This window comes from Gallus gallus, chromosome 2 (genome assembly GCF_016699485.2).
Source record: "Gallus gallus isolate bGalGal1 chromosome 2, bGalGal1.mat.broiler.GRCg7b, whole genome shotgun sequence".
In the NCBI taxonomy this organism is placed as follows: domain Eukaryota; kingdom Metazoa; phylum Chordata; class Aves; order Galliformes; family Phasianidae; genus Gallus; species Gallus gallus.
The window spans coordinates 20225565-20241183 of record NC_052533.1 but is presented as its reverse complement, the minus strand read 5'-3'; the positions used below and the strand labels follow the sequence as shown (position 1 = coordinate 20241183).

Genomic DNA, 15619 nt, shown 5'->3' with positions numbered 1-15619 from the left:
CTGGTTTCTTTACTTCTGTGTTTGTTTTATTTTAAGTGCCTTATGGCAAGATTCTTCTGATAAGATGGACATTCCTGCTCACAAAAACAGAGCAGTGTTTATTTCCATCATTAGCCGTGTGACCCTCAGCTGGACCACATGCCTGTAGCACTCCTTAATGCTTTCACTGACTTTACTCCTCCTATTGGAGCAAAACATAACCGCTGACATTATGTGGCTATTTTACCTTGGAGAAGGGCCACTCAGAGACCTAAGCACCACCAATGAGCTCAGAAGTACTCCAATGACTTGTGGGGGTAACGCCTGCCCTTGCAAGTCACACATTTGCAAAGCAACTGAAGGCAACTGGAAGTTGTGTATCATGATACTGCACACATAGAAATTCAGCCATTGTAAATGTTGCATTACACTACATAATCATAGAGTCATTGTGTCACAGAATGGCCTGGGTTGAAAAGGACCACAATGATCATCTCATTTCAACCCCCCTGCTATGTGCAGGGCTGCCAACCACCAGACCAGGCTGCCCAGAGCCACATCCAGCCTGGCATCGAATGCCTCCAGAAATGGGGCATCCACAACCTCCTTGGGCAACCTGTTCCAGTGCTTCACCACCCTCTGAGTGAAAAACTTCCTCCTAATATCCAACCTAAACCTCCCGTCTCAGTTTAAAACCATTCCCCCTTGTCCTATCACTGTCCACCCTCGTAAACAACCGTTCCCCCTCCTGTTTATACGCTCACTTCAAGTACTGGAAGGCTGCAATGAGGTCTCCCCAGAGTCTTCTCTTCTCCAAGCTAAACAAGCCCAGTTCCCTCAACCTATCTTCATAGGAGAGGTGCTCCAGCCCTCTGATCATCTCAGTGGCCCTCCTCTGGACCCGCTCTAAGAGCTCCACATCTTTCCTGTACTGGGGGCCCCAGGCCTGGATGCAGTTCTCCTCTTATCTAAAACAACAAGGGTCAGTTCTGCAGGGTATGCAGTACGTTCTGGTGTAGTATCCATCCTGTACAGATCTATTGTAGTAATGTCTCAGTAATTAACCCAGCTGCAAACTGCTGATTGTTCACACACATGAAAAATGGAACACAGAAAGAATGTTGTCATTTCTAACATGCTCCTCTTGTCCTGCCTGTGTGAACCACATACCGCTGGAACTAGTTAGTGTAAACACTGCTCTCTTTTTTCCCTTTTAATCTCAAATATAGAAGCATGAGCACAGGACAATCCAACTCGATTCAAACAGATAAATGACAGATCTACTCATCGCATCTCTGAAGCAGACAAACGACTACATGTTCTTAACTGTTGCCAGAAAGGAGAGTCATTTCTCCTTCATCTACTCAGTGACATCAGCTCTAAGATCTCTGCATTTGGACAACTGGCACGTTACCCTAAATAACCTAGATCTGTTCCAACTATTGGAAACGTACTCCAGATTTGGGTTCCCCAGATTTTAAAAGTGCCTGCACTGGACTTTGCGATCTGCATAGTTCAAGCAGCTGCCTCAGATGTTGTTGGACTGAAGTTTGGTGGCCCAACACACCGACTGCTTTGAATACTGCACTAAAAAGTCTTAATGGGCTCTGACCAGGAGCCAAGAGAGCAAGCCGTTATCGGCCTCTTTGGCTAAATGCTCTTAAAGTCATTATAAACCTATTTACTGTACAGGATAATAGGAAGGTCAGACATAGACCCAAATAATTCGCACAGACTGTATGAGCTTCCTGGTGTGAACTACTACAGCTTGCACTATATGCAGTTGGTGAAGTTAATGTATCATTATGGTTTTAAAAACAAATCACAGAAAGCTTCTACAGAAAGTTTTGCCTAAGTAAACCTCTTAACATTTCATACAAGCCTGTATTATGAAAGCTTTAATCTTTTGTTATGCTACTTCTTAGTAATCTATCTGCTAGCAGAAGTGCTTCAAAGATTCGTATGGGATTTTAACATAAATACTGTCAAAATTAATGCCAATTTTGCTGCTAGATTTTCCTAAAACATGCCAGGACAGAAGCCTCAGTGTCCAATTCCCTCAGGAAAGCTTATCTATCCTCTTAGATATTTCCTAGTAACTCTTTCTGTAGGCAGGAAACCTCCTAAGCTACAATTAAAGCCGTTACCTGGAGTATTGATTATGGTACCACCAAGCAAGAGGATGAAATGAGAACACGACCCATGTCCTACAAAAAGCATGACTTAACAGCCTTGTTCTTGTCAGCTAATAAATCTGAACACCTGCTCGTCTCTCCAAACAGAAAAGGATTAATTTTAGCCAATATATGAGTGCAAGAGCAATTAAGTGAAGAAACACACGTGAGCAAAAAGCTTGACACACATTTGCTTGTAGCCAATTAAATTAATTAACAAATAGCAAACTCATTAAGCTGTACTTTAAGGTTTGCTAGATTCCCTTAGATTAATAACTTTATTAATACAAGACCCTTTTTCTTCCCCCCATGTGCGAGTTGCTGGGATGTGAATTCAGGACGACACACCAACAAATGATTTTCTGCATTAAGTTTTGAACTTCACCCCTGCAAGCACTGTCCAAGTTAGAAATCTCAGCAAAAGTAATTCATATATGAAAAGCATCAAGGCTAATTTAAGTATGAGCAGACAAAGCCTTCTAGCAATCTAAGCAGAAGGTTTCTTCTCTTGAGTTCTCATGGAAATAGATTTTATCTTTATTTACAAACAATTTCATGCTATTAAACTAGTTGACAGTGTAACCCGAAGTCTAGCAAGCCTCAAACTAGGCAGTTTGAAGGAAAAAAAGAAAGGAATAAGGGTTCCTTTAATACACAAGGCATCCGCTAATTTCTTCCTAGAGTACTACGTTTTAAATGCTTGTATCTCACATCAGCAGGGCTTCTAACTTTATTTTCCTTTGCCATGGAAGATACATTGTCTGACGCTGAACTACCAAAGGCTGCTCATCATTCTAACAGACTCAGTGTAAGCTGTGTTAGGAAACACTCTATCATAAGGCAAGACAGACACGAATCTAAGATAAAGAACTAGAGAAGTGAACTGTCACAATCAAAGTCTGTCTGAATGTATTTACCACAAAGCAGCAAAACCAGCTGAAGCAAGTACCCGTGAAGCATGAGTCTTCCAGGAAACTAAAACTTCAGACTTGTCAGGCAGTCTAGCTAAATATTAGAACAGATTTCTCTAGTCTCTATATGTTTGAGTGGCAATCTTACTGTTGCACAAGTCTCATAGCATCCAGTCCACATAGTAAGTGTGAGCTGAGTCACAGATAAGACTCATTAAGTCAACTTGATAAGAACTCCTCCTTTTCAGAGAAACAAACCTCAGAGAGGTGAGACGCACTGCTGTCAGTTTTGCATTCAGCAATGGTCACATTCATTTCAGGAGCTGTGTTTTTAAATAAGTCCTACTTGAACTATTTCTAGATCTACAACTAATAGACACATTTTACAGTCTTCCAGAGAACATATCTGCAAATATCATGCAAGAAACATTCTCTTTCTGGCATTACCATTTGCTTTACAGTGTAAACTCTCCAACAAAGGTTTCTTCCTGAAACTACATAGGCTATTTTTGAACATATCAGCTTGCTCTTCTGTACGATGATCATTCTGGAGTCACACATACAAGGGAAGAAATTTTAAACAGGAAGATATAATTTTGAATGTGAATTTCAGCCCTGGTGGCAATAATGGAGGCTCATCAGTCGCAGTTCAGATGCAATCAATCATCCCCGTCCTCTCCCCACTGTAATTATTCTCAAAATCTGACACTTCTAAACCGAAGGTCTCTTTTCATCATCATAGAGAGGTGGTGCAATAAAATTCTAAACATAAAAAAAGAACAAGATTCAAGGAAAAAAATTTATTTCAGGGCTAACAAGTTGATAATAAATAAAGGAATATAATAATGTGGTAACAGATGTTCTCATGCACTTAACACATACAATAACGCTGGCTTACACTGCTGTTTGGACAAACTGAGAAGAGGTATTTGGCAATATTATGAGCTTGAATAGTTTAGACATTACAGATCAAGAAATTCCGCTGTTTTATTTATTTATTTTTTTACATTTTTATACAAATTCAAATAAATATTAATACATCTATTTTTCCTCAGATTTTTTGTTCTGTTTTAACATGCCCGATAACTAAGCCACAGTAATATACAACTGCCAAGAGAGAGTACTTATGAATTATACTTATTAATAGTCCTAGAAATGTATCATATTCCTGTCACACTGTGCAAGCTCTTTAGGTAAAACTGGATTTTAGGAAATATTGCAGAAAGTTTAAACTCATTTGAACATATCGAGTGCAAAGGCCAGTCTAGTTCACACATCATGGTACTGTAATGTCAGCCAATTTAAATAACAAAACATGCCTATATGGATTGAGAAGCAGCTGAATATGTTTTAAAGATCTGATATCTAATATCCAGATTCTGCAATATCAGACATTTTTCAAATCTTCATGAGATGGCAAAATAATGTTAAGACTTTATAAGTAGTCTTTTTTTTTAAAGGATAACGCACATTAACAGTACTACGGTGGCCAAAAAAGACAAACTATTATAATAGAAATCAATCTGATTAAAAAATTAAATATTCCAATTAACACTGAAAAAGTGTTTGTAATCATTATTTACAATTCAATGATACCAGTGTATAACTTCACACAGTCAAAGCATACCACTTTCCAAGCAAACACCAATCCCTATATCCCCTTCCAAGCATTCGATAGTAGCATGTCATTCACATGAAACCTATCAGTTTAAAGAAGGAGATCGATCTGTGGTCCACAGTAATTCTATATATGGCCATTTGGTTTGCAAGCAGCGTTTTACAGGAGTGTCATCAGTCTGCAGCATTGGTTCTTCAAAACCCATAACAACTGCTGTGCCTTCTACATACATGACCTGCCAAAATAAATCCAAATATATCAGCTGAGGTTTCTTTAAAACATAAGGCCATTCTTATTTAATGGCTTATTTGAAGAAACAGTGAAGGCCAAGACAGGGGTAAAATAAAAATCCAGGAAATGCAATATAGAAATTCAGCGACAAAAGGTCTGCTACTGTTACAGCTGCAATGTTTGATACTGTTATTTTAATAAGAGAGTGTTCCTTAGACTTAACTTTGCAGAATTACTTTTTCCATGAGGTGAAATTTTGGTTGAAAAATAGTTCTATTCATAAAACAATATTTAAAATGGTATAGGCAGAATTTTTGGAAAACAAAACTTAGTGCAAATTTTCTCTATTATATATATAGATACGTTCAATAGCAAAGATAAATGCACCTTTTAATGCTTTTGCTGACATTTGTAGTATGAAACTGCTGAAGACTTCACAGTATGTTATAATGACTAAATGCCAAGTTATAGTGAAGACTGACTGTATCTACTTTCATGCAGAGCCTTTTCACTTGAGGTTATCTTTTTTACTTGTGTCTATTATGCCTTTTCTTACTTACATCTATTACCCATTATACTCTTCTAACCTAAATACTCATTCAGGAACGAACTCAGAATCAGCCATAACACACTACATACACAGCCCTCTCCTTATGAGAAAGCTGAAAATGAAACAGGTCATTGCTGTCCCCAGTAAGTGGCTCAAAAAAAAAATCTAACTTTTGTTGGAATTGTGTGGAGTACTAAAGTGTTCCACAGAAAAATTCCAAGCATCTCAGTTCAGAAGTATAGTTACAAATTGACTCAGGCAAAGCCTTCACCACTGTCTGCCCATAGCATGCTCCTGGAGTAGCTGGCAGCCCATGGCTTGGGCAGATACACTCTTCGCTGGGTAAAGAACTGGTTGGATGGCCAGGCTCAGAGAGTGGTGGTGAACAGAGTTAAATCCAGCTGGCCACCAGTGGTGCTCTTCAGGGGTCAGTGCTGGGGCCTGTCCTGTTCCATATCTTTACTGATGCCCTGGACGAGGGCATTGAGTGCACCCTCAGTGAGTTTGCAGATGACACCAAGCTGGCAGGAAGTGTCTAGGGGAAGGAAGGCTCTACAGAGTGATCTGGACAGGCTAGATAGCTGGAGTGAGGGCCAATGGGATGAAGTCCAACACAATCAAGTGCCAGGCCCTTTGGCCACAACAACCACAAGCAATGCTACAGGCTTGGCAGAGTGGCTGGAAGACTGTGTAGAGGAAATTGTCCTCAGAATATTGGTTGACACTCAGCTGAATGTGAGCCAGCAGCATGCCCAGGTGGCCAAGAAGGCCAATGGCATCCTGGCTTGTATCAGAAATAGTGTTGCCAGCAGAAGAAAGGAAGTGATTGTCCTCTGTACTCAGCACTGGCGAGGTTGCACCTTGAGTACTGTGTGCAGTTTTGGGCACCTCACTACAAGAAATATATTGAGTCCATGGGGTGTATTCAGAGAAGGGCAACACAGCTGGTGAGGTGTCTGGAGCACAAGTCTCATGAGGAGTGGCTGAGGGAGCTGGGGTTGTTCAGTCTGGAGAAGAGGAGGCTCGAGGGTGCCTTATCAGTTTCTACAACTACCTGAAGGGAGGTCGTGGTGAGGTGGGGGTTGGCCTCTTCACCCATGTGATTAGTGATAGAACTGGAGGGAATGGCCTCAAGTTGTGCCAGGGGAGATTCAGGTTGAACATTAGGAAGGACTTTTTCTCTGAGAGTGTGGTCAGGCACTGGATCAGGCTGCCCAGGAGGAAGGCGGTGTCACCACCCCTGGAGGTATTCAAGAAATGTTTAGATATTGTATTGAGGGGCACGGTTTAGTGGGAAACATTGGTGATAGGTGGACAGTTGGACTGGACGAAACTGAAGTTTGTCTGAGTTACACCTCCACTGCCCTTTACAGTTCAGATCTCACTTGTCCTGACGATCAAGCTCATCCATTCAAAAAGCATAGCTGAAGAGGTATTGTTAAGCTAAATAATCCAGTACAATATCTAAAATATTACCAGAAGCAGACAGCAGTTTCCAATTTCAAATATACCATTTTGCAATAAAATTATCCAGAGTGCTTTTGAAGAAAAAAAACAACAAAAAACAGGCAAAGAAAAAAAGCAACAAAAGAACTTTGAAGAGTATTTTACATGTAACTATGTTCAGTTTTATAATTCCAGACAGGGAGGGAGTTTTGTAGACTGATTGTTATCAAGGCCAGATTTACATTTTTTACATCTTACCTTTTCATTATAGTTAGATTGCTTCAGTCCATTGTAATGGTAAACAGTAAATGACTCCGAAACCCTAGAGTCCTAGCAGAAAGAAAACTGTTAATGTCATGTACTATATATACCGTGCCTTGATAGTGACTTCCCTTTACAATTGAACAAATGCATTTAAACATCAAGACAACATGAAGACTATGAAACTGTAGAACCAGAATACCATTTCTTTTAGATGTACCATCCAGAAGATTTTGTTAATCTTGTCTTTCTCATCACGAACAATTCAAAGATGTCAGCAAATTAAAAGGTAACTCCCCTTCTCTGCAATTTTCAAGAGCTAGTAGTGATTTTCTCCGTTCATCTGTACACTTTAAATCACTTCAGTACTCAGCTGTTCTACTGTCTTATCTTTTCAAGTTAGACACCTTCAGTAGTATCCACAGTTGAGTGCACTTATGACTGTTGGGATGTTACTAACTTAAATATTTACTGAAAATTAAATCCAGTTTCCAACCCTCCATTTGAAGCCAAAGAGTAATTTACACCCATGCCTGCCTAATTGTAAACTAATTCTGAGGACCCTGTTCAGAAGATGCCTAACAGTAGATGTACTGCAGTTGTCAACCCTTGCCACTTCAGGTGTTTAAGTGCTTTAGTCCTAAAAGGACTGAAAAGCCTCACAATGAGCTGAACTCGGAAACACAAATTAGGTGTAATATCATCTCTTTCATACCTACTGGTTCAGGCTCTGAATAAAAGCTTATCCCTCTTCTAAGTACACAACGGTAAATGCTGGAATGAGGAGACAGCTGCTCTGGTTACAGCACATTCATCAGTTAGCAGAATAACCCTATTCATTTTTCTCCTCTAGAGGGACTCAAAAACCTTATCTAGCTACAGGTTTCACAAAGCAGGCTAGGCTACTTAGTGGAGGGAAGGCAGAGGAGAGAAAGGTAAGCAGTAACTCTTCTTACAGAAGTTGCTTCACAGATACATGTAAAACTAGGCTTTGCAATGAAGGAAATACAGCATGTATTCTTTTCCCTGATGAGGGTATGCTCACCTCAAAGGAAGAGAAGTGCTGGTTTCCAGTTCCTGTCCCACAGATGTTAAGAATTTTGTGTATGCCCCAAAAAAGGACATAGAGAAATTCATGAATTCCCCCTTTTCCAAGCATTACCTAAACACTAAGGAGTCATGCTTGCTCTCTCAATCTAAATGATCTTCGAAAATTTTTCATCTCAGCCAACAGCTTTGAAAAAGAGAGCTGAAACCCCTTCTTGCTCTTGAGGCAGATTTAAGTACTTTCTAGGAGAAAATGGGAATTTGAACATTTTCAGCAAAAAGGAATTAAATCTGGTTGTCCTGACCACTAGGTAATTGTTCAAATTCCGTGTAAGGGGGACTTATCAACAACTCTAACCATCACTGGCATCTGCTATTTCCTCACAATATTTTAACACAAGACAGGAAAGAATTCTGAACTAGGTATCAGTATGGGGAAGGGTTCCTCCTACCTGATCCACAGAGCCACGGGCAGGTTTAATGACACATCCATGCCTTCAGCATTAATTCACTAACAGATAGTGGCAGTTCCCAGGGCAAATTGTACTGACTGTTCAGACAGTACTCTTCGGACAGTAATACTTCCCATCTTTTGCACTAGAGCTGGCAACAGCTCAGGGGAAACTGAGTGGTAGGGAATAATATGCAACAGGGAAGTAGTGTTTGATGGATAAGCACTGACTTGTGGCCTCCAAATTCACAGCAGGTAAAGAGTTCCTCCACCAAGTCTTCAAGTGACTGAGGAAAGACCTGCCTAAGACTACACTAAGCTTTTCTCCAGCTAACCTCGGCCACTGAGTGATGCCATTCAGCAACAGTCAACAGGAGCAGCAGCTCTAAACAAAGGATCATTTTCTCCTCCAACTATGGCCCCACAGTACTGGACAGTTTAGGTACAGTCAGCTATAGAAGATCATAGACTCACAAAATGGCCTGGGTTGAAAAGAACCTTAAAAAATCATCTAGTTTCAAAACCCCTGTGTGTGCAGGGTCGCCAACCACTAGACCACATCCAACCTGGCCTTGAATGTCCCCAGGGATGGGGAATCCACAACATCTCTGAGCAACCTATTCCAGTGTATCACCACCCTCTAAGTGAAAAACTTCCTCCTAATATCTAACCTAAATCTTCCCTGTCTTAGTTTAAAACCATTCCCCCTTGTCCTACCACTATCAACCCATGTAAACAGTTGTTCCTCCTCCTGTTTATATGCTCCCTTCAAGTATTGGACGGTCACAGTGAGGTCTCCCCAGAGCCTTCTCTTCTCTAATCTAAACAAGCCCAGTTCCCTCAACCTTTCCTCATAGGAGAGGTGCTCCAGCCCCCTGATCATCTTAGTGGCTCCCCTCTGGACCCATTCTAAGAGCTCTGTGTCTGTCTTGTGCTGGGGGCCCCAGGCCTGGAAGCAGTACTCAAGATGCACTTTGGCTTTCTAAACTCCACTCTAGACATATAGAGTCTTCCACACTTACAAGTGTGGTATAATTGTGAGAAATAGGATTAAGTTAATATTCATTGTAAAGGCATTTCTACTTCTGAATGTACAAATGAAAGGAAAAAGAAATAGATGGCAATTACATGTTGTGGACCTGATTTTGTAAATCCCAAGCAAATGAACACTAACTCTTATTTATTTTTTCTTCCTCCAGATGCTGAATCATCTCTTAATAATGTATTCTTTCACTACCATCTTTGGCAGTGGATTCTTCTGAATTATCAGATTGTTTCTTAGCGCAGTACTGTTTGGGTGTAGTACTCTGCATAACTCTATAGTCTTGCTAAAGTTATTTTAAAAATACTAGTTTCACATTTTCTTGGCTATAAAAATTAAGTCACAGAATTTCAATTGTATGCTAAGCCACAAAAGCCTCCAAAGGCCTCTCAGCCTCTCTCTTGCTTCCAAAAGCCCATCTTTCTGTCCCTAGGAAACCCACTGTCTTCTGCCGATACAAGCATTTGAACAAATCTCCACAAAACTGCTAAGATTGCTCTCATTCAGATTAGTTCCCTGTTCAGGTTTAATATATATCTGCACAAAGATGTTCTTGGTGGAAGAAGCATGAGAGCAGGAAAATGTGACCCAGGTGAAAGGGAGGATAGCAGTGCTAGGTTAAATACATACTTCTCAGAGGTGATGATTTCTTAACAAATATGTGAAAAAATACTTTCAAACTCCTCATCTGTTTCATGCTAAACATAAATCTATAATGATTCTTTGTTGAACTCTTGACATTATTAGAGACACACAAATAATTTGAGATATACTGCAACCTTTACCTATTTGCTTGCAATTCTAGCAGACATTTTTAATATTGGTAAAGCCAAACTGATCACTGCATTCTGAGAAAAAAATAAACTCCCTTTCCTGGGTAGGAAAGTGGTTAAACTTCATGTGCAACGTAATTATGTATTTTCGTAACTTAATTTTTGAACTCAGCACTACAATGGAACGTCCTTCCAACGTAAAGCTCACTTCGCAAAATCAGGGGCACGCTGCAAGAACAGAATCTACAGTTTGTTTTGAAATATAAAAATGTTATTTGCTGGTCATACGTGCCAAATAAATACAACGCATTTTAAAACTATCCTTGTGATACTGATAGAAGGGTTTAATGACTCTCAAAAGACAAGTTAAATAGACACCACTCCATAGCAATAAAGCTACACTGATTACCTGCTCAGGGAAGAATTCTTGCAGAAAGGGACCCAGTAATATGATGCCCAGCCCTTCTGGGTCTAATTTGGTCTTCATGAGGTTTACACTAAGAGAAAAACATTGGATATAAAAGTAAGATTAAAACATTTTTACTTTTGCATGACTAAATTATTCTGTGCTACCACAGTACTGGCTGCCAAGTATATCAATAGTATTCTATTTTTAATCATCAGTGACAAACGCAGCAGAATGGCACGCAAGTTGCCAAAACAGTTATTTTTAAGTAAAAGTAATCTGTTATTTTAATTTCAATACGCGATAATTCTGAAGGATCACCATATTTGGTGAAGTCATTTGAAACTCATATAGTCTAAAACACAGTTTATGGCCCAAAAGGCATTTTGCTGTCTTGTAAGCATTCTTGAAGCTTAGATACATAAAACAGTCATCTCTTAAACAGCCCAGTAACAGCTGAACAACCTGTTTTTAAACAGAGACTTGAATAATCTCCAAGATTTACTAAGTATACAAAAAAAAGTTTAGCCAATATATTTCATATTTACATTGTGCCCTTCATATAAAAAAAAGCAAAAAAAAAATTAATAAGATTAGCAGTACACTGGACTAATCTGAAAGCTTTACTGAATGAAAACCAACTGACTGTCTTGTGCAGTATCCCACTTCTGACACCGGACAGTAGAAGATGCTTACAATACTGTACAACAGGGCAAGCATACAGTGATATCCTTAGTTTACCCTCCCCATTTCCAGCAGTCTGCTGCTCAAAGACATCTTCAGTGAGAGGCAGTACCTAAAACACAAAGATACCTATTTTCTCTTTCCATGCATGTGCCTAATTGGCTTTTAACCCACGTACTCCTGGCATTTAATCAACTCCACTCACATATTAAAATTTAAATGAGATTCTGTGAATAAGCATCTTATATTTTGAAACTGCCACCTGGTAATCCAATTTGATGACACCTTATTTTTGTACTTGAGTAAAAATGAACACTTGGTTTGATAAATACAGAATGAATGTCATGCATTTACACAGTGGCATAATTCACAGATACTCTGTTCCATATGTTATCTGTGACTCAGCGTCAATTTAAATCTAAGAACTCCTTCCTGAGTGGTAGCATCTCATTTGCAGTCCAATACTGTGCATGTAAAAATCAAGATTGCTTTATCCCGTGTACCATCAATTCACAGAACGCCTACTCTGAGACCTCTATCACCTTATCCTCTAGTAACTGCTGTTGCTCTTCCACATTAGCTTATTTTTTTTTTTAATGTCTTGAAAACTTTAGTACTGCTGTGAAGGAGCAAACCATCAATACCATCAAAGGTACTTTACCTTTAAAGTCTCACCTGTGTCATAACAAACTTTACAGATTAAACAGAAATTTCCACAGGATTCCTCTAATGACAACTCTCTACAAAAAATTTTATTTCTAATTTCTATAATTGAAATCAATTATCAGTGTAGAACATAGCCTTTCTTCTTATCTCATGTTTACAGATGATGTGGTTTCTCAGAAGCATTTACTAAAAGACAAAATCTTTACTATATCACATGCTATTTGCATAAGCTTGTTTAATACTGAAATGGTTGATTCACTTGTTATTTCATAGCAGCTCTAGAAAGTTTCCCCTTCTATCCTTCATAAGCTCCAAGCAGGTTTTCTGACCATTACTGAACTCGATCACAGAGAGTTTCCATTTCAATTCCAAACTAAATGGTGTAAATAGTACTCTTGGAAGCAATGCCTTTCATTTACTTTAAAACAAACCAACCAAACAAATAACAACAAAAAAACAATCAGGAAAGTCTGTAGGCTATTTGGAATGTGTTACTTATACTTCTATTCCCCTAAGCAGACAGGATGACTAAAAACAAATTATAGTAGGTCCTCAACACAGCAATGTTGGACAAAATTTTTTTACCTAAGAAGAGATGTTTCAAGACCAAATATTCTATAGTTTGATCTCCAGTGAGGTCTTTTCCATATAGCAGGCCTTCTGACTGGCTCTTCCTCAGTCAATTTATATTTGATGTGGTAAGGACAACAAAATACATCAGGGCTATGCCACAGATGTCCGGAAGGCCAAACAGACAAATGAAAATAACTGCTCAGTGCAGAAAGGAAACTCAGTGAGGCAAGAGAAAAGGCCAAAACAAAGCTTCTCAGACCTCTTCAATGAAGGATTTTTTTCCCCTTTACAAAAAACTGGTAATTTTCACTGTTTATTGATGTAACACAAATGCTAGCATTTTGGTCACATTTAATTGGTTTTAGTTTCTTCGGTGCCTTTTAATTTCAATTTTCACTCCTCTTCTCCACAGAGAACAGCTCAGTGAACTTTGTTGTAATTTGTAACATTTTGAAGGATAGAAAACCACTTCAATCAAATTTCATATGCCTGTGGTAAGTTCGCTTGCAGTCTCCACAGCCATGCTACAGAAACAAATTATTTAGATCACAATAAACTAGAACACATGGTTACAAAAGAGCAAAACCATCTTTTGGAGACGTAAAAAAAACTGTCCAAGCACATCCTTATCCTTTCTGGGTTGAACATTTAGTGGTAAGATTTGATTGGAAGGTAAGCTTTGGCACTGAAGGTTAACTGCTGCTACTAAACGTTAGTCCTGTCATTCACATGGTATATAAAATAAATTACCTTTTTCACTTAATAGTTTTGACTCTAATCCTAGAAAACAGGGTGTCACTTCTTCAATTAAATTACAACTATAAAAACAAGGTACTGGGTGCCTGAAAACAAGAACGTAACTGAAACAGTTTCAGTTCAAATTTTGCACATCCAATGCTAATCTGTCTTCAATATGCCTTCCAGTACCCTGGTGTTTTGCGTTTCTTTTTGTCACTGTTTCACATTAGTCAACACACAGGAATGTACTCACAATAACCATCTCCTCAACATATAGTAATGACACAAGGATATTTCTTGTAGTTATCACTACAAAAGCTAGAGACATTTTAATTCTAATTCTCCCCCTCTGTTCCATTTAAAGTTGACCTAAGAACTTCAAAATAACATCCTGTGCCCTGAGTACAGGCAAAAAAAGCAACAACCAAACGAAAAAAAAAAAAGTGAGAATAAAATGTGGTTAACTCATATTTCTATACACTGAAGTGTTATTATACTTACTATTCAGGATCTGAAACAAGGTCCAGAGCCTTCATTACGTCTTCTAGTAGAGTGTCAGGTATAAAGCCATTATCTGAAAAAGCAACAAATCTCATTAGGAAAAGAAACAAAATGCTTTCCAGGAAAGCAAATTTTACTCAAATATAAATACTGTACATCTTTAGAACTGAAAAACTAGTGGTGGGGCTCTAGAAGGAACACAGTTTTCTAACAGCTTTTATAACACTTGAGAAAGAAAAAAAGGAATGCAATACAGAAGCTGTAAGCTCATCATTCATACACACAGAAGCTTAATACTTGTTAAGACTTCAGTCCATAGCAATCTTTTTGATACCACGGAGGTAATAATCGTACATTTTTTCCCTTCTAAACAGTTAAAATAATACCTGAATGTTAGACATTATCTGTTTCCAAAATGTAATTTTCAGTTTGTGCCATACATATTTAAGTACAAAATTTCATGCTGAAAGCAGTCATAGCTGATCAACTACTTCATGAAAATGTAATACAAGAGAAAACAAAATAAACACAAGCTTTCCATTAATTACAAAGAATATTACCAGGTTTAAAAGCTTACGTTTTAAGAACGCTGCTTCCTATCACACAATGTTGTACTCAGTTTCCTTAAATAGAAGTACTCCTCAGATAATTTCTTCATTTCACTTGTAGATTAACTACTGTATTGAAAACTTACTGTTGTTAACACTAGGTACTTAATTCTTCTATTAACTAGCTTAACTAGCACAGAAATAAACAGCATATTATCATGACATAGAAAGGACAATGGATTTGAAAGTGCAGTATTTGGAGCAGATTTTATAAAATGGTTCTGTTTTTGAAGAGATAGAATCATCCAATCTTTAGAGTTGGAAGAGATTCTTAAAAGTTATCAAGTCCAACTCCTCTGCAACAAAAAGGAACACCCATAGCTAGATTAGAGTGCTCAGAGCCTGGGCCAGCCTGACCTTAAATGTCTCCAAGAATGGGGCATCAGCCACCTCTCTGGGCAACTTGCTCCAGAGATGTTCATTTTGACGGCCCTCCTCTGGAGGCACTCCAACATGTCTGTGTTTCTCCTGTACTGAGGACTCCACATCCGGACACAGTACTCCAGGTGAGGCCTCACCAGAACAGACTGGCAGGATCACCTTCCTCAGTCTGCTGGCCATGCTTCTTTTGATGCAGCCCAGGATATGGTCAGCGTTTTAGGCTGTGAGGACAGAGTGCTACCCTATGTCCAGCTACCATCCACCAGTACACCCAAGCCCTTTTCTATCCTTATGTCCCTCAGTTTGGATTGCCTCAACCCAGTGCAAGACCTTGCACTTGGCTTTGTTGAACCTCATGATACTTCTGCATCCATTACAATTCAAAATTTGTATCCAATGAATGAGCGCATTTTGATCCAAAATTCTCACTTCAGAAAGAAGTACAACCCTTACCCTCAGGGTCGTAAGTCTGGAAAACTCTCCTAGCTTGTTCAGAAGGCGCTTCAGGAGCAACAAGAGCCATATCCTTAAGGAAAAAAAAAAAAGAAAAAAAAGAAAAAAAGGATTTCAGAACATTCT

At 38.9% G+C, this 15619-nt stretch overlaps 1 protein-coding gene across 5 annotated transcripts in view; it reads right to left on the bottom strand.

The window, feature by feature from the left end:
- Positions 1-3849: 3849 nt before the first annotated feature.
- Positions 3850-15619, bottom strand: part of FAM188A (family with sequence similarity 188 member A) — a 47083-nt gene continuing 35313 nt past the window's right edge. For all 5 annotated transcript variants that reach the window (XM_046936710.1, XM_418629.8, XM_040695830.2 and 2 more), the window contains 5 exons: positions 15494-15566; positions 14052-14124; positions 10893-10980; positions 7168-7239; positions 3850-4917 (listed from right to left, as the gene is read on the bottom strand). In XM_046936710.1, coding sequence (XP_046792666.1) covers positions 4768-4917; positions 7168-7239; positions 10893-10980; positions 14052-14124; positions 15494-15566 — 456 coding nt within the window. In that variant the 3' untranslated portion in view covers positions 3850-4767. The remainder of the gene's footprint in view (positions 4918-7167; positions 7240-10892; positions 10981-14051; positions 14125-15493; positions 15567-15619) is intronic.